Source organism: Convolutriloba macropyga, chromosome 3, assembly GCF_964194025.1.
Source record: "Convolutriloba macropyga chromosome 3, txConMacr16.3, whole genome shotgun sequence".
Taxonomy (NCBI): domain Eukaryota; kingdom Metazoa; phylum Xenacoelomorpha; order Acoela; family Convolutidae; genus Convolutriloba; species Convolutriloba macropyga.
Window position 1 is genome coordinate 4442089 of NC_134470.1, and position 23652 is coordinate 4465740.

Sequence of the window (23652 nt, forward strand, 5' to 3'; positions counted from 1 at the left end):
ATGCTGGAGTGCTCTGGTGCAACGTTGTTCAGTCTTCCACCAGTTCTGCTTCTCTATGTACAGAAGCACGAAAAAAATGTACAGAAGTGGGTAGCATCAAAAGCATCCTTTATGGGCATACAATATAACAACTAGCTCAAATAATAGTCTGAAATGGCAAAATGTCGAAAACTATCACGATATTTATTAAACTTTATAAAAAGGTTTAATGAATGCATAAAATGATCATGAAATTCCCTAAGCGTACAATTATGTTTCTGAAATAAGCAAAAAAGCCACTTCGGCCGGAACATTTTAGATTCAGAACTGAGAAGATGTTTTGAAAATGCCGCACTTGTATTAAACGAAAAAACAGTATCCTCGCCTTGCAAAATTTTGTCCCCTATTTTCTTGCTCTACATCAGAGTCTTGCCTTGACACAAACACGCTCTTTCTCTCGTCTTTTTGACGTTTGTTCGGCAGATTGACTTTTAACTAAAAACACCTGAGTCGTAAAACTGCCAGGCCCTAAAAGCTGACCAATTGATAATCTGACGGCGGCCATGAAAATCATTTATTTGAAGGTTGGAACGTTTACAGTACGAAGTACAGCCGATCACAATACCTTCGGTCATTGTTGTATTAATTTGTTCTATAAAGATATCATTGTTTTGATCATACAACGCTTCTAGCTGTTTTTTTTACTAACATTTCAGAAGTTTCAGACTTTTCATCTCATATACCATATATACTATGTCTTATAAGATCTAAACACAATTAACAATGGTTCGTTGGTTAAGAGTAATGTTGTTCAGGTTAAGAGTAAGTTTGAGAGAATAACTAGTTTTGTATCAGTTACACATTGACCGCTTTTAGAATTCAAATATGAACTTCAAATATTCAAACATTTTCGACAACCTATTATACAAATTTCTTCAATTTCTACAGGTATTGTTTTAATTTGTATTTATTAAGGACATGAGAGCAAAAGCAATGGTAAAACCTGGCTTGGCTCACGAACAGAGTTATGAATTTACCCTAATTCAGAGAAAAATCGGAGTCTGATTCAGAGCCTGATTCAGAGTCTGAATCAAAGTCTGAATCAGAATAATTCAGAGTCTGATTCCGAGTTTGAATCAGAAAATAATCAGAGTCTGAATCAGAGAATTTCAGAGCCAAATGTGACATGAACAGACTCTGAATCAGTACTGAATTGTTTCTGAAAATCTTTCTGATACAGTACTGAATTACTCTGAAAGTTAGGTACGGGCTACAACATAAGGTCAAATGACGTATCGTCAATGTTGCTTGGCATCATTAAAATTTGGAATGTTTAAATTCGTTTATTTGAGTTGGAACTAATGCTTAGAACTAATAGTTACTTTCGATTGCGTGCTCATTGAAACATGATTTAATTTGGTAAACATAATTTATGAAAGCTACCATTTAATTGGCTGATCATATGAAACAAGATAACCTTTTATATTATAGGCGGAGAGCCCAGTTCTAATATTATTTTATTTATTTGTTTGTGCTAGTTATTACAAACTAAAACCTACGCAATTGAAGCTATTCAAAAAATTCAAGTTTTGCCTCGATTTCATTTTGCCACTAATGTCGACATTATATTATATATATAAAGGGATGAAATTAAAACTTTTCCTCATATCAAATTTGGCGCCTCAATTCTACAATGGCTGAAGGCTGTTCCGCTGTAACATTCGTGACTAGCAACTTTCGGAGACTTTACAACAGGTTAAAAGTTCAGTATATTTTTTATTTTGTTAGAACCACTGCACACAGGTATATCCTTAGTTTATTCGGCCAATTTTAGTCGTCGATTGTGATTTTTACTAAACTGAAGTAGTAGAAGATAAAATTTACAATCCATCGTGATTTATTTCCAGATTTTTGTAATTTTTCATCTATTGGGATTTGAAAAGCCATTTTTGTGTCTCAATTTGACTGAAGATACACGATGTCAAACTTAAGAGTCGTGAAATCTAAATTTCCAGGAGAAAACCCAAAAAGTGTGAGAAAAACAAGAATAATTTTGAGAAATTGCCAAAAACATTCAAAACAGGCGTTATCCCAAGTTGATGCGCCAGACTGAAAGTAGCTGTTTCCACGCCCAGATGAAAGCGGCAGAGGGGCGTCGTGCATTCAAAATTACACAAATTGGAAAAATTGGAAAAAGGAAAATCAACAAATAAGGTTTTTCTGAACACACGGTAGTCTGAACGTAGGCAGTTTTGAACGCAAGAACTTTTGTGAGTTCTCCAGACAAAAAAGAAATTTTTTGGGTATGAAGATCTTTTGAAGATGAAGACCAGAGTTCCAAAATTCCACAAATGTATACATTTAAGCCTTTAAGCCTACTATGTAAAGCAACTCAAAGTGATAATAGAAATTTAAACAAAAAAAAATTACAAAATTTTTAAAGGCCTTAATGTTGGCGTTTTCAAAGCGTTTTTCGAGGCGTTTTCAAGAAGCCGTTGTAAACGAAAAATAGCGCCTTAAAGTTGTCTTTTAATCCCAGAAGAACCAACTATGTACTCAAACGTATCATTAAGAACCACCAAGTTATTAGCTTTGATTCTTCTTGTACAGGCCCTATTGTTATCAGAAAGAGATTTTTCCTTTTTCCCTCCTTTGTTCCCCCAGAGCATTCCATACCAATACCATTACAAAAGATGCAGAAAAAAACACAACAAAACGGAATGAAAAAGTCCATCAATGTGTTCGGTGCAACGCACAACTGCAATTGAATCGTGATAGAAAAGACCTGTCGCATGTCGCGATCAATGAAATCTGCGAAGTCTATATCAGTGCAATATCGCACTGCAACAAATGTGTTGAAAACAATGATCGTGGCAATTTTATTCAAAGTAACCCGTACTTAACGCCAAGTCAATATCAGCACTGGGCAAGTCTAATTTCAAGTCTAGATATCAGTACTGATTCAGAGCTATGACCATAACACATTTAAGACTTGTCAGACTTGGCAAGTCTAAATGCAAGTGCGAAAATAAAGGTCCATACGGGGATCGCACCGTCGATCTCCATCTCCTTAGGTCTTTGTCCTTCTTACTGCGCGACCTTGACTGATGAATGAATGTCTTTTGCGCGGTTTTAATACGCTTGAAAGAAGCAAATTTCAAGCGAGAAAGCGAGAAAATTATATTACATGGGAGACTTGCATTTATAACTGCCCAGTACTGATTAACACTGCTTGGAGTTCGGTACGGGAAAGCACTGACCTCAGTGATTGAGAAATTAAGTGAGAAGTTGACCGCGAAGCTAGGAGAGAAGTTGAAAAACGTGGAGCAGAGACGGACAAATTTTGTCAACGAGGAAGTCAGAAATGCTGTACAAATTACCTGCGGGAAGGTCGATGAGACCTATTCCACTTTAGTGTCTGAGGAGAAATCTACCTGAGTTTTTGAGAAACCGATGAAACAGCAAATGAAAGCTAGGGATCATCACAACCCGGAAGTTTGTTTTCGAGTGAAAATGGTCAGGGCAGACCCATCAAAAACAAAACATGGAAATTTTGTCCCAACCACAGAAACAAAAATGAAAAATCGGTTCTGATTGACGTGAAGCCAGAAATGAAGAACATAAAGCAAATGGGAAAATTAGACAAAGATGGCAAGAAAACCAAGAACTGTGCCGGTGATGCTGTAACACCTGTTTAACACAAGACTAGTCAGAGCACTATACAGAAGGAACCACGAAGCTATTGAAAACGATAATTTGTTCTATCAGCTTTGTTCAAAAACAAAAAAATAAAAGTAAGCCAAGCCTCGAAGATGCGTAGACAGTTTTTTCATACAGGTATCCCAATCGAGAAATGGAAAATTAAAAATCGTGAGCTGTATAAAGATCATGTGAAATTGTATCTCTCCGATTACTTTCATTGGCAAGTGGTTCGACTGTGATTTCAGAAGATCTCTTAACTGAATGCGACAACTCTCGTCATTGTTGAAAGAACAAGGAAATTAGCGATTGCTGTCTACATCATATTGCTTGAAGCATAATTTTGAATCGAGATCTTTCACTGCTTTGGACATGTTGAAATCTATGACACCAACAACTATCTCCTGACAAATCTTTTTCAAGCCAAAATGCCTTGCGAATATTGAAAAACACAACTGATCATGTCCTTGATTTTTTTCGCCTCTCATCGAAAAGTTTGCTCTGATGCGCAGAAAAATCGCCAATCACTCATGTCGTACTTTCTCTCATTGTTTACTATAAAAACAGATTTCATTAATGGAGACATTCAAACGGACAATCCAACCTTGACATATTACTGTACCTCAAAGTGACACATCTCCAAAATTTTATTGTCTCTGCACGTGACCAAGTCGCTTGGACTGGACGGCATACCATCAGCAAACCTGCATTGAACATCTTGACATATCAGTTCTGCGTTGAATACGGTGTTCGAAATATAAAACGCATGCGCCAGATTGGTAGGAGCTGAAAAAAAAGCAGCTAAAACCAAAATTTTCAAATATGGTGATCACCAACTGGTTGAGAAATACATAGATGTTTCATACTCAACATATCTAGCAAAATCTTTGAGAAATATATATGCACTTGTCTCTACAAACATTTTGTGATTTTTTTGCCAACAAGAGCACGGTTTTGTAAATGGGAAACAATTTGGGCCAACATGCTGAAATTCTTGCAGTCGATCTGTTATGCGGTTGACAGTTAAAGTGAATCTGAAATAGTAGCTGCTTACACACATTTGCGGAAAGCTTTTGATAGGGTTGCTCACTTCGAACATTTGAGGAAGATTGCCAGTATTGGTGTTAGTAGCTGGCTGCTGAAAATTCTCCGCGAATGTCTCATAGACAGAAAATAGTACGTACGAGTGGCCAACATGTGTCCAGAATCTAGATGTTCGTTTGGAGTACGGCATGGTGTTCTTCTCGGTTCCCTTCTTTTCTGCATTTTTGTCAACGATCTTCCCGAAATGCTTGTTTTCACAGAAGCCTCATTTTGCGGACAATCTCTGACTGCTGACTATGTTAAATGCTTTCTGGAAATTCAAAAATGATCTACATGTAGTAGAAAAAAGGGCGAGGCAGGAGAAAATTGCACGTAGCCGTAGAAAACTGTGCCCCGGTTGAGTTTCAAGAAGCTCAATCCTGATCTAAAAACTCAGTGTAACAGACTCAAACTTAAGACTGGAATCAAGGAATTAGGATTCACTGTCAACACAGACCTTTCAAGGAAACATCTAGTGGATTTCTGATTTTGCAAGGCCAATCGAGTTCTCTGTATGCTACTCAGAAATTTGCAATCCGGTATAAGAATGAGAGTTAAGCCTAGCACGTAGAAATTGCTCAAATCGCCTTTACTTCCAGTTCTTCTTCATCGCTTCCGCTTTGTGTAACTGTCGAAAATGAGCTCAATGCAATCCAGCGTTAACATTGTGAAATGGGTCGCTGGGAACAGAGATACTAGATACATCAATCAATTGGAGCTCTTGAATATCCTTCCGTTGACGAAGTTTTTCCAACTCACGGATGCTTTACGTTTTATGAAACTGGTCGAACAAAAACTCTGATGTGACACTGCCTGAAGTTATAGACTATGAACAACTGCTGACAACATGAAGATTTCAAAATGCCGAAGAGACTCATTGGGAGAGGACAAAATGAAATTTTGCTTAGAACAAGCCGAAGAGTAAGTCAAATCGCGAAACATACTGATATTCGTCAACGGGCAGGACTTGAAAATCGCATTCTGGAGATAATACGGATTATTGTCCATAATTTTTTTCCCAAAATCAACATATGCACTCGGGAACTGTCTTGCAATTGTAGCACATACTGGAAAAGCTGTACATTGTTTTAATAAAGCAGATAACAGCAGGAACAGCCATAACTATATCACATGAATATAATTGCTCTCTGCCTTAAAAAACAAGCAAAAAGTAAAAAAAAATTAGACTTCGGTAAATTACAGGAATTAAAACAATAGGCAAAATTTTAATTTGAAACATTTAAAATAAAGATGATTTGTTTACCTCGAAATGATTTGTGAGCTGTGGTTTGTAATAGTTAACTTGAAGAAGAGAAAGTTCCTTCCATAATCTATTTCAAATATTTTTCTAATGCGAATTTAGTTCAGTCCGGGGCTTAAATAAATTTTTGTTCAAATAAAATGACTCGCAGTTTTTGAGCAAATTTGGGAATGGAAATCTTGCCAACCAAAAGGTAGAAAACTACCTGAATTGATTGAGTCTTCTAGCGGACAATGGACGATCACATCAGTTCCTAATGAAATTTAATTTAAAGGGTTTTATGAACTAGAGACCTTTACTCAAGAATCTTTTCTTAACCAAGAACAAAGTCTGTGAGTCAACAACTTATGTTATTGCTCTACATAAGAGTATTTCAAAATCTAACGGCTCAATTCTACAAAAAGGAAAAAAGAATCATTTTTACTTAGTGGTGTCAAATTATATGAAAATTAACCATTATATCATAGGCAACAATTTTTATAAAGTTGTGACCCTATTATGTGAAAATTTATTATCTTCTATTGGATGAGAAAAATGATTAAAATTTTTTTATAATTCAACTGCCACTCATAGATAAAGTATCTAAATAAAACAAACCGCCGCCATTTCCTGACAAACATGAAATTGAGCAATGCAACAATCGAAAGTTTGAGTAAGTTTTGAGAACTCACAATTGAAACTCTTTTTGTAGCAGAATTCAAGCAAAATTATAGCAGAGATTTCTGCAGTCTTTCGTAAACAGTGTTTGCGGCAATAACACAAAAAAATCTCGAAAATCTGTATGTGCTTGCTTTATTGTAAGTGATTCATTCTCAGATAGCATATCTATAAGTAATTGCGTTTTTTTAATGATTTCAGTCGCAGGGAATAGTTACACGGAATCGCTTGCGCTTGTGGTTATAAAAATGGACCAAACTCGGAGCGTATAATTATAAAACAAAAGCTTTGTTCACGTAGGTTGTAGAAGGAAATATCTGTTCGAATGCATGATAAAAGACACATATACTCTAATGTATAAAAGTCACATTTTTTGGCGAAGTATTTAATATTTCACTTTTCCTTATAGTTCAATAAAAATTTCAATTAATTGTAGAATATTAAAGAGTTCTTCAAAACTCAAAAAAGATTGTTGTAAATAAAGTTGAATAATTTTCACCTCATCTTTTTACCATTTTTATCCATTTTTCATTGATGACCAGTGTGTAGATTTAAAAAGGAAAAAGGCTTTAAAAACAAAAGTGCAAAGCATGTTAGATTCAGAATGATTGTAGTTCCAATTCAAGATAGCATCTAGGTTTCATTGACATTTTGACGAAACGTCATAATTTGCTTATACGCAAAACTTCTCGTAACAAATTTGTACTTAAACACAATTGGAACCAGAACAAATACGACTTGAAATAGTTGAAATAGTTTTGTCACTTTGCAAAGTTCACTTCTGACGACAACCCTTTATGACTGTTGCGACAGGTAATCAAACATATACAAATAAACTGATTCTCAAACATAATCATAAACTGGGAAAAACAAAATTAGGGTAAGCTTCATTGGGCATCGTTGAACTGGTTCTCATTTAAATGGCAAGACTGCAGTTACTATTCAGGCCACTGCAAAAAAATCAGATGGTTACCTATACGGAGAAAAAAAGATTTTAAGATTAATAGCAGTGAATTAAGAGATTTTATACGTAAACCGTGTTGAGAATATCGTCGGATTGGAACATAAGAAAACTGGCAATTCCTAATAAACTCTCGACGATAGCGAAAAAAACGAAAAAAATCGTCAGTTCCTGCATAAAAACCGACAAAATCGACAAAAAAACGACAAAAAACAATGCTTCATGCGTCGGTTTTGTCGCTATTTTTCAACACGGGAAACCCTCTGTCGTGCGTTTCACGCAACAACACACATCAGCTGGAATGACATTACTGAATAACTTACACTAACTGAGAGCTAATCCGTCATTTTCAAGAGTTTTCAGTCTAAGACTAGGTCAGATTAGGATGTAGGACGGTTTTTTGCGCTTAAAATGGTTATATTGCAAGACAAATGGTTATATTTCAAGATTCTTGCAAACCAAATAGTTATCTTTCAAGATTCTTGCAAGAAGTTGGTTATCTTACAAGATTCTTGCAAGACAAATGCTAATCTTTCAAGATTCTTGCAAGACAGTGGTTATCTTTCAAGATTCTTGCAAGACAAATGGTAATCTTTCAAGATTCTTGCAAGATGAATGGTTATCATTCAAGATTCTTGCAATGCAAATGGTTATCTTTCAAGATTACTGCAATGCAAATGGTTATCTTTCAAGATTATTGCAAGACAAATGATTATATTGCAAGAATCTTGCGAGACAAATGGTTCGCTTTCAAGATTCTTGCAAGACAGTGGTTATCTTTCAAGATTCTTGCAAGACAAAGGGTTATCTTTCAAGATTCTTGCAAGACAGTGGATATCTTTCAAGATTCTTGCAAGACAAATGGTTATCTTTCAAGATTCTTGCAAGACAGTGGTTATCTTTCAAGATTCTTGCAAGACAAATGGTAATCTTTCAAGATTCTTGCAAGATGAATGGTTATCATTCAAGATTCTTGCAATGCAAATGGTTATTTTTCAAGATTCTTGCAAGACAGTGGTTATCATTCAAGATTCTTGCAAGACAAATGGTAATCTTTCAAGATTCTTGCAAGATGAGTGGTTATCCTTCAAGATTCTTGCAATGCAAATGGTTATCTTTCAAGATTCTTGCAATGCAAATGGTTATCTTTCAAGATTCTTGCAAGACAAATGGTTATCTTTCAAAATTATTGCAAGGCAAATGGTTATATTGTAAGATTCTTGCGAGAAAAATGGTTCTCTTTCAAGATTCTTACAAGACAAATGATTATCTTGCAACAGTCTTGGAAGACAAATAGGTACCTTGCAAGATTCTTGAAAGACGAATGGTTATCTTGCAAGATCTTGCAAGATAACCATTCGCTTTCGGCTAGTGAATTGACATGACTGTTCACATTTGTTTCTTAGGGATAAACCAAAATTCTGTGAGATATTCGCAATTAAGAGACTCGCTCTTTTCGCGCATTGTGGTATCATAGAACCCAATATATGGACTATTTAATTTCCATAAAAGTTTTTGATCTTGAGTGGTTCTGAATTGACATACAGGGGGTGTTAACCTAGGATTGCCAGAACAAAATAATTCAAATTTGAGTCGCCCGATTGCGCTCTCTTAAGTGCTATGATCAAAGGTTAGTTGGCCAAGGAGGGTAGTCAACACTAGTCATGCTTGACTCAGACGGCTTTGAGCCACGAACAGAGGGCTCCGGATCGAACGAGCTCATAATCTAGACAAACTTTTGGTTGCCCGATTCCGTATGGCCCGTACCCAGTTTCTATCTGTTTAATTTTTCACAGAGTAACCAAAGTCTGTTCGGTGTGATCCAGAACTGATCTTCAGTCTGTAGTTTCTGAGTCGCTTTATCCGTGACCCGAGTCCGTCTAACCCTCACCTGTTTTGAATCGAGGACCGCATTGCGGCTCGGTTTAGATTCTCACCCAGGGTAAGGCATAAAGATTTTTAAGAATTTTTTTCTAATGAATTCTCAATTTTTTTTCTTTGTTTAAAAAATAAATTTCAATTTCTCGGATTAAATCAAAAACAAAACCTCGCCGCCACAAAAATGCTGCATAAAATTTGTTCTTGCACTGTTCTTGCAAAAAGTTTTTTCCAAGCAATTGACCAGTTTAACGCGTACATCGTTAACGTGTGTGTGTGTGTGTGTGTGTGTGTGTGTGTGTGTGTGTGTGTGTGTGTGTGTGTCTGTGTGTGTGATTGGGTGTGCGTGTGTACCTGTGGTAAAATTTTATCATCATCGCATTTCGTACTTCATATTGCGATGAAGTCTTGACCCTTTTCATTCTGAATTTTCCCAGTTGGTGTTTTCGAAGAGTTCTGCTCAAAATCCAATTTGAATCTGTTACAAAAACGATGCTTTATTAACATTTTGCAATTTTAGTGTTAGTTGGAAGGATTTCCGCACTTGGAAACTGTGGAAAGGCTTCATAAGCGAATGGATTGCAACAGCTGTGTTCCTGTTGACCACTATGATCACAGCTGAGGCACCAAACACTCTCTACGTAGCCGTAGGACTAGCATCCGCTAGAATGGTTCTGATGCAGGTGACGTGACATTTTTAATAATATAGAATCGATTTATTGTGCCCGGATCGCCGGGGTGAAAACATTTTGATCGTGTTTTCTGTCAAAATAATCAACTTGTTTGAATAAGGTACCCCTTGGTAGTTGTAGAAAGTTCCCACTTATTGTATAAATTGGCCAGAAACCACAGAAGCTGCTGGCGATTACTTAAGAGAAAAAACATATACTGATTGTTTCCCCCAAAACCGAAGAACCAACAAAAATAGGGAAGGTGCCAGGTTTAAAAATTCTCTATCTTACTAATTTAACTATTTTAACTTTCACTAGTTTAAGCATCTTCTAAATTTCTTATTCTGTCACAGAAATTATGCCCCAACGATTTGCAAAAACAACATTTTATCAGCTGTGTTCAATGCAAAAGATGAACGCAATCCGAAAAAGAATAGACAAAAAGTACAAAAATTGACTTAAAGTTAGTTGGGATTTAGCTCGTGTTGACTTCCAATTTTAACCTAACAAACCCGATAAATCTTTCATAACATAATCCACAAAAGACGCAGACGATTGCAATATTTTTTTCCACTTTTTTCTTCATCATTATCTTTCTTATGTACCAATTGATTGAAAACATTGGAAACAAAATAGAGATTGAGCTAAGAAAGTGTTAAATGATGGGGACGTTTTGGAGCCAAACAAGCATAAAGACAAAAAGCCAGAAATTCGGCCAAAATAGATTTACAAAAATGTTGTCAAAGAGTCAATTATATACCAAAAAAGGCAGTCGATGAAAAAAAAGCATTACATTGCAAAAAAATCCGCTCTCATTCATACCTTTCTTAAAAAAGAGCATTGTTAATTTCCTCTGATACAAATAAGAATAAAATGCAAATGGTAAAAGAGGCAATGTAAAGTTAAGAATATAAAATTATGTAAAATTATAAAAGCGTTAAATTACTAAACTAAAAATTTGACCTTACATTCGTAAAAAAAATGGCCTATAATGAAAGCATAAAGTGTTCTCACAGATTTATACGTACATCATGAATATTTAAAAAATTAAATTCTAATGCTCTCAATGTCATCTTTCATATCAGTTACTTTTGGGAACTTTCGATGTTGTTTTCAGTCTAATATTAGAAGGCAGACTATTATAAAAAGGAATGGCTCGTGCAATAAAAGAATTAGTTAACAACTGATTGTTTTTTCATATATCTAACGTTATTTTTTTGACCTGTCATGTTGTTTTATTCTCATGGTAGAGAGAGATTCAATTTTATATGCGGGAAGATCGTTGCTGATTAAGCGAAGAAAAAATTTTGACCAATCATATTTCACGGGAAGGAAAACTGGCAATATTTCGTTGCGATGTTTAAGATCTGTGGACCGATAGTATTTTCTCTTATTAAAAATAGATTTTATTCCCCAATTCAATTGTTTTTCTAAAGTTGCGAGTAATGACTTTTGCAACCCTATCAATATTAAAGCGGAATAATGTAAATGACTTTTTACTGTTGCAATAAACAATAAAATTTTTGTTTCCTCTGTTAATTTTTTACTAAGTGTATTCAAAACTTTTATTCCCCAAGCAATTCTCTGAAGAATCTTCTCACTTCATGCCATCAAATTTTATTTTGCTATCAATAATTACGCAAGATACTTCACACTATTTACTTCTGCTATTTTTTCATTGCCGACACTCAGTGCAGTATTTGTTAACCTCTTCCTGGTGCTGAACACAATATGTTCTGTTTTTTGTTTGTTCGCCATTAACTGAGACTTTCGACAAAATCGATCTTTTTTCAGATGTTATGTTGAAGTTTTGTTTTTGACGATATTTCATCAGTTTTGGATGCAAAAGGAAAATTGTTGTCTGCATACTGGACAACCGTGTAATCCTTTTCTACAATCTTTGCTAAATCGTTGACGTAAATGTTAAATGATAGAGGTCCTAAGATAGTACCTTGTTGAACTTCTCTTTTAAATTTATCCAATCTGATTCCATTCCATATAGGACAATTTTTTGCGTTCTTTCAATCAAATAAATCGCTATTAATTTGGTAGCATGTTCGTCAAAACCCATATTTTCAAGTCTCCGTGAAATTACTTTGTGGTTTATAAAATCAAAAGTCTTTGAAAGATTTAAAAACGCACCTGTAACATTTTTTGTTGAGTTTTATTCTTATTTGTTCTTTCGATTTCAGGATAACATCAACTGTTGAAATTTGTTTTCTATGACCAATTTGACTAATTGACAAAAATTGCTCCCTTTCTAGGAAACTTAGAGTGAAATGTTAACTGAACGCCTTTTCAAAATTTTGTGACGAAGCAGAAGTGACAGAAATAGGTCTATAATTGAGTGAGTCTTCGGTATTCCCCGTTTTTGAAAAGTGGAGTAACACACGCTTTTTTAACATCTTCTGGAAATTTTCCTTCTGTAATGAAATGATTAATGAGATAACATAGTGGTGCCGCTAGCGCTGATTTAGCGTCTTTTATTGCCCCTGTTGGTAATTTTGAGGGACCGATTGATTTACTTGTATGCAATGAATCTATGAGCACATTTGTTTAAATCTATGAGCACATTTAATTTTTTTGTTTAGTAAAGATCACCATCGACGACTAAAATTGATCGGATAAACTGTGTAAAATTGGCCGAATAAAGATAATACCTGTGCAGCAGTTCTGATAACAAAGTAAAAAGTATTTTGAAATTTTATGTGATCTAACAGTCACAAAAAAGTGACTTAACAGTCGCAAAAATACTGATCAATCTAAACATAAACTGAAATTCGCATAGACACAAGAAGTGGGTGGAATTTAATAGAAACTCATTAATGGTAAATAATATAATCTAAAAAAACCAACAATAAACCAAAAAAATTCGACCAGTTCTGGTTTCTGAATTCTGTGCAACAATAGCTATAAGAACAATTGAAATTATCTATGATCTGGGTCATCGTTACTGATAAATCCATATACTCTAGGAACTTTAAATGATAATTTTAATAGATTAATCACGAGTTTGTAATGTGATGGTTCATGCAACAATGTGGCGTGATAGCCGAGAGGTAAGGTGTGTGGTGCACACGCCAATGACCGAGAGTTCAATCCCCTGCCTCCGTGAAGCTGTCTGTGTGAGGATGAGCTCTTACTTAACCATAGCTTCAGGTTGACCATAGCCTGACCAATACCACGTTTCAGACGCAAAAAAAGTGGCTAAAGTCACCAAAAAAGAGCAATGCTGCTCATAAAAAGAACAGTCTGAAATGTGGGGAATAATAAAAAAGCGCAGCTGAGAACAGGCTACTGTAGGCCTAATGCTGTTCCGCTGCGGTTTCGCAGAAACCACAATTATTAATTATTATTAATCACAAGGGACAAAGAACTCAAGTAAGAACTATATCTTAAGTAAGAACTTGGAATGTTCGAAGTGCTATATATGAGTGTTTGCACAAAAACACAAAAATGTCATCTTGGATTCTTGGATACGATATAGGAATTATATACAAAATCTGAGCAACATCATTTTCAACAAGAAGACCATACCAGAACCAGATATGATCGCGTAACCATGAATTGTTTAAATTCCTATAAAGTGCTATAATAGTGGTGTATGAGTGCTCAAAGAACCCAAAGATTTCATATCGGATCTTTATACACAGCATAAAAATAGTTAATGAAAATCTTGGCAAAATAGCAAAACTCTGCACCGTGGAACCTTATATAGTTTTAGAATTCAAAATTGGTTAAATTACACTTGCAAATAGTTTCGCGGAAATCCAAGATCTTGCGTAAACTTATCGTAGATGTCGTGGTTCCGAGCACTGGTTTTAGATATGGTTCTCAACCCGGGTCGCGAATTTGACCATTCCTCATAGGAACGTTTTTTGCGCGCATTTGTTAATTGAATTCTGCGCATTCAGCTTACACGCTCTGCATATGGCTCGCTTGTTATGTTCGTTTGAGCCAAAAACTGTACCCAACACCCGGCTACGGTTAATCTAGCGGGCGATTTTTCAGGTGCGCACGTTGTGTAATTTTTTGTGTTTTGTAGGCATTTGGAAGAGTAAGTGGGGCTCATATGAACAATGCAGTGACATTTGGGTTCTTGCTTTGTGGGAGAGTTTCGGTTGTTACATGTGTCATGTATACCATAGCTCAAACAGTGGGCGCCATCACTGGGGTGTATATAGCTAATGCTGTCATCAATGACTTCAATAAACAGTAAGCAACCCAGATTGAGGTCCCAGACTGAAAGTCTGTAAGTCCAGAGCGTTCCAGACAAAACATGTCTCTTTCCAGACCGCCCAGACGGAAATCCCAGACGGAAATTACCTCTGTCAAGATTTTTGTGCGTTCAAAATCACATATGACCAGATTTTAGTGCGTTCCAAACCAAAATTTGTGCGCTCGAGAGTCCCCCCCCCCCTCTTTGAGCCCACTTATCCGCACATTAAAAACTCCTGGCAACAAGATATCAGCCCACCAACAAGAAACAAAATTTCTTGAATGATCTTGCTTTTTCTAAGAGTTCCTAAAATAAAAGTGAAAATATCTTTGCGTGAATAAATCTGTTTTTTAAATGTTGACAAATCTTGAACAGATATTGATTGTTCGTGAGATCTCTAAACAAGTGAGCGGGTGAGTGAAGAATAGAGTAACATGTGAGGTAATGGGGATAAAATTGAGGTAAGGGTTAACACTCACAGGATGAAATTTTATCACCTCTATGGTCTGATGAGACGATTAATAGCATAAACAAATCTCTCTCTATAATTTTTATATTTTGTGATCTGATATGACAAAATTATTTTCTGTAAAATCTGATTATCATCCTATCAGGTCAGATAAGAAGATACAACCACTTAAATTTATATTATTGAAGTTTTGGGAGATTTTTATAAGATCTTATACGATAAGAAATCATTGATCAATGGGGCAAAAAGAAGATCAAGACCGTGTTGCGAACTTATTGAAATTTTTAAAAGAACTTGCTAATATTTAATTTTAAAGAATGGACTAAATGTTTAGGAGATTCAAACGCACCGATTTGTACGATCAGAAACGGTTAAAAGCTGTCACTTCCCGTGTCCAGGTTTCAAAGCTAAAACGTGCTTAAACTTGTGAGAAATGCGATGAAAACAAAATTTTTACGGCTAAGAATTGCTAATTATACAAAATATTCCTCTTACCAATTAAAAACTTACAAAAAATTAGTGCAAATGTTTTTCATTAAGATGAATAAATCTGATTCCAATTCAAAAAGAAAGGTCCGAGAAATAATTGACAGAGGTCGCAGTGGGAGAAGAGGTGGAGTACCGAAGTTGGCAGTCGGTACAGAAAGTGTTTTTGGTATTAAATCCTGTTAATACAATGAGAATGAAAATCTCAGCACTATGAGCTTCTACTGATCCTAACCATTTGAGTAAAATTTGTCTTTTATCAAGAAATTCTTTTTTTCTGTATTAGAACATTATGTGTGTAAGCAAAACAAACTTTCAAACTTCGTGAATCAAAAGGTGCTGCCCTATATGGTAATTCCAATCAGTGTTTTTTAGTTTTCAACTGGAAGTTGAACTGTAAAATGTGCTTTTCACTACGAAGCATGTTCGTCGAAAGCGCCATTCACAAACTTTTGAGCGGTTAATTGCATATAAATTGGGATCTTATTTTGCTCGTTATGAACTGGAAGCAGTGTTCACTTTTTCAAGAAGCTTTTAAACGAATAGGCCTAAAATAAAACTAGATTTGACAAAGTATCATCGTGTTTTTGATCAAACAAGGAAAGCATAATGCAAAAACATGAAAACCTGAGATTAGAAAGACGGGAAGAAACAGATGAACATAAATTAATCCGCAGATTAAACACGGATTTGCGCTGCGTGTCTCACACAGTTGAAATTGGCTCCAAACCAAGAATTTGTTTATTGCAAACATTGAATCAAAATTAAGGGATTTTTCTGTAAACATTGAAGAATTAAATTTGTAAAGAAAAAAGCAAAATTTTTGGAAAACGACTGAAAAAATTTTGAAAAAAGAAAATGAATGAGTTTTCAGCAATTACCGAAGAAATGAATTTAGAGAAAAAAAATCAGAGAATTTTCTACAATAATTATAAATATATTTTCTAAAAAGGAAATTGAGGAATTTTTATGCAATAAATGATAGATATTTGGTCGATAGAAAAAATATTTTTCCTGTACTAACAGAGGAAGATTTGATATTTTTTCTTTCTTCGTTTCGTTTCCGGCAAGCTGATCAGAGAGGCTGTTCGCTGTGCTTGTTCCGCGAGAATTGATGAGATCCTGGGCATAGATTTTTTATCGAAAAATTTTCCCCTTTCTATGCTGGACACAGATTCGAAAACTTTCCCGATTGTGGGGGAAAAATTTCTGTTTTGAGAAAGGAACCATTGGTAGTGAGGACAAGTTTGAAGACCGCGACAGCAACTTGCCTTGAACCACTAACCAAAAAAAGAAGAGACTGAAAAAGACAAGTTTGATTAATTTAATAGTTTTGAATAGTTTTGAGATTGACAATCAATTTAAGAGAACAAATTGCAATTAGGATCAAATGAAGTTTATTGAGTAATAATTCTGCAAAAAATATCGGAATCAAAAATTGAAATGATAGATATTATAAATGAGGTACTTGTCCGCAATTAATCATTATTCTCACTTACTAATCCAAACATGATAATTTTTCGAAACTTTAGTTATGTCTTTTGATCTGTTCTATTTTCAAAAAAGGAATTCTATTTGCTTAATGTGCCAAGTGAAAGCCGCGAAAGCCCCCAGCTGTTCAGTCAAAATTTTGTTCAAAGACGCCTCATGTTGTTTTACCAATTCAATTTGTTCAGTTAATTTTTTACTTCCTTCATTCGATTTGGCCTTTGTTTTGATTTAAAAAAAGTAAACGAGGGAACTAAAACAAATTTATCTTTGTGCGAATAACACCTGGAATAGTTTTTTGGAAGGCTTATCGTGATTGTCTTTTATTTGCTTCCTTTCAAAATGGATTCTAAAGTTTTGTGAAATGCCCGTACAACCACACGTAACAACTTTTCGCATTTATGTAATCCTTTTTATTTGCTCTCAAACAAAGTTTTTAGCAATTATATTAGCCCAGTTGATCTTTTCTTTTGTGCGATTTTTCTCTTGACCGACTTTTCGTCTAACCCATTTGACTTTTCGTCCTCAAAAACACGCAGCGCCCAGCGGGCATTAAGTTCTCTTAGAGCCTTTCAGCTCACTAGTCTCCAAGTATGCGATTCACAGAAACTGTTTTGCTTATGCTTATGGTGTAATAGGCAGTTCGTATAGGTTGAGCCCCCCCCCATCCCACCGTTGCCCCCTCCCAATAAACTTTCAACCAGATCTCTTTCATGTGCTCAGAAACGCTCTTTCGAACTTCACCACCTTGGAGCAGAAGATCCACAAGTGGGACTTCGCTGTGTGCACTGTGGCTTCCTCTTTTGGGATGGCATACCTCCTCGAGACTTTATTCACAGCCCTCATTGTGCTCACATTTCTCAGCGTGACCAACACACAAACGGGTAAACCGTCCGAGATGGCCTCCATCAGTGTCGGACTGGTCCTGTTTCTCAGCATAATCGAACTGGTAAAATCAGACCTTTATTACGAGCCAGCGCCCGTTCAGAATTATGTGGACCATTCGGTCAACTTTGCCGCTTTAACTCCTCAAAAAAATCCCAATACATACCCAGTGTGGAATATTTTGTCTATGAGCGAACATTTAATCATTCCAAAAAATAATGCTAGATATTCCTCTACCCAAAATGTTACTCTGTATTTTAATTAACTCAAAATGTCATGCTAGACTTCTTTTTGGCACAAATATTGAATAGCAGCTACTTTTCGACCGTCTGCAACTCGGAAAGACCCCTAGTGAAAGAAAAATGTAGTGTATAAAAAATTTGAAGCCTTCCGATTTATGTAAATGAAACTACTTACTGACTGAAGAAAAACCGCTTCACATTTATCGTGGAAACGCGATGAAAGCTATTGCCGTCAAATTTCGTCAATTAAAATGGCAATATAGCCGAATTGCACGAACTGATTTATCTTAAAAATTCAAATTGCTTGTTTCATTAATGTTTAGCCTTGTTGCCTATTTTATATTTCGAATGTTAAAAAGCAGACATACGCAGAAAAAAAATTCCCGCTACTAGCAAACCATCTTGCTTGCTCAAAAATGTTTTGCAAAAGAGTTTCTGTTGAACCATGAAGAAAACATAGTCAACTGGAAGTACCTCAGAATAATTTATCGATGGATTTAATCTTCCTGTAACTGGGAAGCTCCATCGTGTAATTTTACACAATCAAAAATCAACCCCTCCCCTAGACTTTATTGAAATTTCATTAGTCGAACTCTAACAAAGGGAGTTTATTTTTTTCTGCAGTGAAAATAAATGCCAATTATATAAGTTAAAACGGGGCCATTGCAAATATTTTTTTTTATTAGATGAAAAAAATTATAAAAGAATGCGTAGAAGTTTTGCTTTTCATGTACCTTCCTTATACATTTGATCCTCTGGAGAGCCAATGGTATGTTTTCCATGGTTACTCGACGTAGCTGATTTAAGTATTTTTTCCTGGATAGCATTCTGTCCAACAACATAAAGAGCCGTGAAAAAAATACAAATTCAATTCTAAGATTTTGGATTTTGAGTTTTCAAAATTTTTGGAATAGGTGGAAAACAATCAACAGTTCTCAGAAATTATACGTTTTTCTATTTAACAACACGAGTTCGTTTTTCTTCATTTCAATTTTTTTTCGGATTGTACTCAGAATATTTAGTAGGATTCTCTCTTTCTTACTCTATAAGAAGGCAAGGCTATTGACCAATATTGTAGATCACAATTTCGCGTGACTACTCTAATATCTTATTTAAATTTCTCGCAGAAATATCTGTTTACTTGCGAAAAACACCATTCAATCCAAAAAACGAGAGAAGATACGTTTTTCTTGAATTGGTTTAGATTGAGTCTGATATGCGGTCACTTTGGTCGGGGAGGTCTGATATTAGTCTCCTTACAATGGGGAACTTCTGGAAGGTCTGATCAGAGGCCGTTTTGAGCGCACTTTAGTCTGATCAGAGTCTGTTTCGATCGAAATAAAACCTGATCAGAGGCCGTTTCGAGTGCATTTGCGTCTAGTTAGAAGCCGATTCAAGCGCCCTTGAGTTTGATCAGAGTCCGTTTTGAGCGCACTTGAGTCTGATAAGAGGCAGTGTCGAGAGCACTTGAGTCTGATCCGAGGCCATTTCAAGCGCAGTAATGTTAAATTAGCTGATATAGTGTCAGAATAATCTCAGGTCACGTTCAAAAACCAACTTTTGATCTTAGTCTATTTATTGTCTGGACAATAGTCTGAACTTGAGTGTGATCTTAAAAGCACAGTAATTTGCAACAAGCTATGGGTTTGGTCTGATCAGAGTTAACTTTGGTCTGGAAAGTGTGATCAGTTGTTGTTTTGGTCTGCATAGTCTGATCAGAGCTCACTTCAGTCTGGATATTCTGATCATAGCTGGGACCTCAACCTGGGATAAGATCTTTTTGAATACTTGCAAATATCTTTTTTGTATCAGGTAAGAGTAAAGTGAAATCATTTTTTCACTTATTTATTTTATTAAAACTGGAATTAAAAGTATACTAATTTTTGCTAGTAATAAATTTATATATATATATATATATATATATATATATATATATATATATATATATATAAAAGCAAAAAAGCTAAAATTATATGAAATAAAAAATTTTTGAATGATCAACAATATCCGTAAAATTGAGATCAAGGTGTGAGCTAGGATAAAACCCTATCGAAAAATGTAAAAATGTACAAAAATTTGCGATATTGAAGAAACAATTCAGGAAAAATTTGAACAATTTCAGACCCCGTTGACTGGCGGTTGTATCAATCCAGCTGGGGCCACCGGTTCTGCTGTTGTGGCTGGTAAATTCACTGATCTGGAGCTGTACTGGGCATCCGGCTACTCGGGGTCAGTTCTGGGCTCTCTCTGCTATATTCTGTTTCTAAGGGAACCAGAGATCTCAGAGGAATCGAACGACACAAGTGGGGCCACAGAGCAGGTGCAGTTTTGTTAAACATACCTGAGTAAACTTTTTTTTAAAGTTTCACTACTTTTTTCTAGCATCTATGATTGCTGGTTATATTGCACAAGTGTAGGAATGAAAACAGTTGTATGGAAATTATTTTAGAAGTTCTTAGAAATTCTTAGTAAAATTAATTGTCGTAGAGAATCAGTTTCCCCAATCGGGCATATTTAACACTTTCCCTTCTGTTAGTAATCCCAGTTAGTTTAGTTACTTAATTGGGGAGGGAGGGTATAAATTGCAGCCTCGTTAGGCTGCGGTGAGAGGAGGAGGGGGGGGGGGGGTGGCGGGGGGGGGGGGCTACATGAAACACGTTCAACTAGTGTACACATAGAATTCCATTTAGTACTTGCAACTAACAAAGAAAGAAAGTTTTGGGCTCACTTTTGGCATTTCTTGGAAGCAATAGTGCTAAATTGATCGGGCTACTTGCCATAGAAATTCTAAATATATTATTACTGCTTTCTTTATTACTTACTTATTATCGTATAAGATTTTTCACTGGACGATGAAAAACTTAAATGAGGAAAATGCAGAGAACATTTCAAGGGTCATATAAAGTAGTGGAAGTTCGATACTTAGAATTTTAATTAAAAAATGGAACTAAAATTATATTGATCGACTTACTACAACTTAAATTTTTTTTATGAAGTTTATTTTCTTGTTTAGTTGAATTTACAGAGCAATTAAATTCCGAGTTTCAAAGAATGAACCGTAATTATAGAACGTATAATTAGTTATTATAATCTAATGGAATATAATACACCCTCAATGGAAAATATTACCCTCTCATCTTGTATTTTTTTGGATTATTTTTAGGGGGTTCAGTCTAAAAATTCGTCCCTTATTCCCCATAACAGTCTTATCTTTCATCCCTAATTCCCCTTATATTAAATCTAAAAATTCCCCCTTACTTCCCATTACCTCCTCATCTTACGCCATTTTGCCTCACTAAATTATTCCCCAAATCATTTTGGGGGTAATGGTGAGGTCTTTAGATTTTACCTCCAAAAAGAAATTAGAGCATGTGGTAAAATTAGAGGGGTGAAACCATGTATGTTTAGGGAGTAAGGGGGGATTGTTAGACTTTACCTCCGCTAAAGTTACCCCGTGAAAAGATGTAAGATTAGGGGTAATTTTAGGGGATAAAACGATGTAATGTAAGGTGGGTAATGAGGAGTAAGGGGATTGTTATTTTTTACACCCCTAAAAAATTACCGCTCGAAAAGATGTAAGATTAGGGGGTAAATTTATGGGAGGGGGTAAAACGATGTAAGATTAAGAGATAATGGGGGTCAAACGACGCAAGAGTAAGGGGTAATAGTGGGGGGGGGGGGTAAAATGATTTATGAATGGGGGGCACATAATCATAAAGCAAAAATTATGATTCAGAGCTGATTTACAATGTTACTATGATTTGGGAGAATAATTGCAGATTTTATTTTTAGAGTGAAGTTGGGGATGTTACGAGCTACGTAACTTCACATCGATCCACTGTCACTCCAGATTCCTTGGGATCGAGTACCAATGTGAATCAAGTCCCACCCCCAATTGCGGTTACGATCCATCCCGCAAGTCCAATTTCTATACGAAGAAGCACGATTCAAAACTTTGGTTTGAACTAAAACTTTACAATGCCGACTGTGATGACAATTTTTTAAATAATATGACTTCGGAAATGTGACTGATCAAACTATATCAAACAAACCACCGTTCTACCCGAGGCGAGATCGGATTTCTATTTTCGAAGATCGCCCCTGACGATGGCTATCGTGCAAGATCTTGCAAAATTCTTAAAAAACCTTGCAAGACGATGCATTGTCGTAGAAGATATTGCAAGATTCTAACAAAATCTTTCAAGAGAGCTATTCGACGTCGACTGGGATATGTGATCATGACACAATAACGATTAAAAAGTATTATGCTTAAAATGATGTAATAATTATGTAATAGTTATGTAAAAGTCTGTACTGACTGAACAAACCTGATATCATAATATATTTAAATGGCCCACGCTAGCTCTTGAAAAAATCTTGAGATCAAGTCCACGAATTCATTTGAGACGATTTTACCCCAAATCTCCCATCATTTAGAAATCTTGCTAGGCTCTGAGAGGGCGTAATCTAAGGAGAAAAAGTCTTGTTTAAGTTTGCTCGTGGAAGACAGATGGTTAAACACGTTGATAGTCAATGCAAACATGCACCACAAAAGACGACAAATTATTTCTCTTTCTTGCTTCGCAAACTCAAAAGTCGAGAGGAAAATAGCCGAAAAATTGATTTCAAAATCGGAAAAAGACTGCCATGATGGTAATATCCTAGAATTCAACTCCAAAAAAAAAATCATGCAGATAAGACGTAAATGATTAAAGAGAATTGATTGTTGTAGAACACTTTTGCAAAAGTTAGCAACCAAATATTCATGGTTTTCTTGCAAAATTAACTCAACCTCCAAAAAAGGTTCTTTGCAGGTGCTGGTTTTCTATAGCAAAGCTTACTAATTACTGAGGCAAAGATAATTAAAAATGTTATTTTTATATATATAATCATAAAACCTTGAAATCAGACTTGGATTTAGACTGCCAAGTGTGAAAAGTGACATGATCATAGCTCTGAAACAGTAATGAAATGACACTTGCAATTAGATTTGCCCAGTATACTGAAATTGACATGGGATTACGTCCGGGATCGCTACCAATTTTGCTCAAAATCTTTACACAACATAAATTCTGCGTCCGTGAAACTGCATAGAAAGGTTAGTTTTTCCTCACCGGCTCTCCTTATTTCCTAATTTGCTTAAAAACTCAATCATGTTGACGATCTAGAAAAACTTCTTCGAAATGAACATCTGAGCGTTTCATTCGAATCATCTCTTAATATAAATATAAAACGAACAAAAGCGCATTAAAAGGCATATTAATTCTTATTTGATTTTTCCGCTAAACTGTTACATGCTATTTTTGATCAGCCCACATGAAATCGGACTGGAGTAAAACAAAAAAGATCATTTTAAAACTGCATCAAATGCATTTGTGAACTGTTTTTAATCAAAAATTAGTTCTGTAAACAACGGCAATGAAGAAATTAATTATTATTATTAAATGTTTGCAAACTCATAGCAACAATTATCTAATGCCTTATCTAAATAAACTAATGGCAACAGTTTCAGAGTAATAGTTGTTGTTGCTAAACAGATCAATAATCGTCGTATAATCAAATTGCTTCCTTGCATTTGTTCGTAGAAAAAAAACGAACAAAATGTTGATATTTTTTATTAAACAGAAAGCGAGATTATCATTTCCAAACTGCGCATATATTTCAGTAGTTTGCA

At 35.4% G+C, this 23652-nt stretch overlaps 1 protein-coding gene across 3 annotated transcripts; it reads left to right on the forward strand.

Annotated features, from left to right (window-relative positions):
• Window positions 1-1452: 1452 nt before the first annotated feature.
• Window positions 1453-22987, forward strand: LOC142336793 (glycerol uptake facilitator protein-like 6). Of its 3 annotated transcripts, XR_012758908.1 has the most exons (7): window positions 1453-1734; window positions 10039-10201; window positions 14235-14404; window positions 17575-17800; window positions 20101-20298; window positions 21771-22210; window positions 22967-22987. XR_012758908.1 is itself a non-coding variant. In XM_075385713.1 (6 exons), exons 1-6 carry the CDS (start codon window positions 1673-1675, stop codon window positions 21945-21947), a joined length of 996 nt encoding a protein of 331 aa, XP_075241828.1. In that variant the 5' UTR covers window positions 1453-1672; the 3' UTR covers window positions 21948-22328. The 3 variants fall into 3 exon arrangements, 2 of the variants coding, with proteins under 2 accessions (XP_075241828.1, XP_075241829.1); XM_075385713.1 differs by lacking the exon at window positions 22967-22987 and having other exon boundaries at window positions 21771-22328; XM_075385714.1 differs by lacking the exons at window positions 1453-1734; window positions 22967-22987 and adding an exon at window positions 7378-7492 and having other exon boundaries at window positions 21771-22328.
• Window positions 22988-23652: the final 665 nt, after the last annotated feature.

Coding starts and splice junctions, on each gene's coding strand:
- LOC142336793 (XM_075385713.1), top strand. CDS start 1,673: ATGGCTGAAGGCTGTTCCGCTGTAACATTCGTGACTAGCAACTTTCGG. Junction 1,735..10,038: donor TTTCGGAGACTTTACAACAG/GTTAAAAGTTCA, acceptor TTGCAATTTTAG/TGTTAGTTGGAAGGATTTCC. Junction 20,299..21,770: donor CAAGTGGGGCCACAGAGCAG/GTGCAGTTTTGT, acceptor TTTTATTTTTAG/AGTGAAGTTGGGGATGTTAC.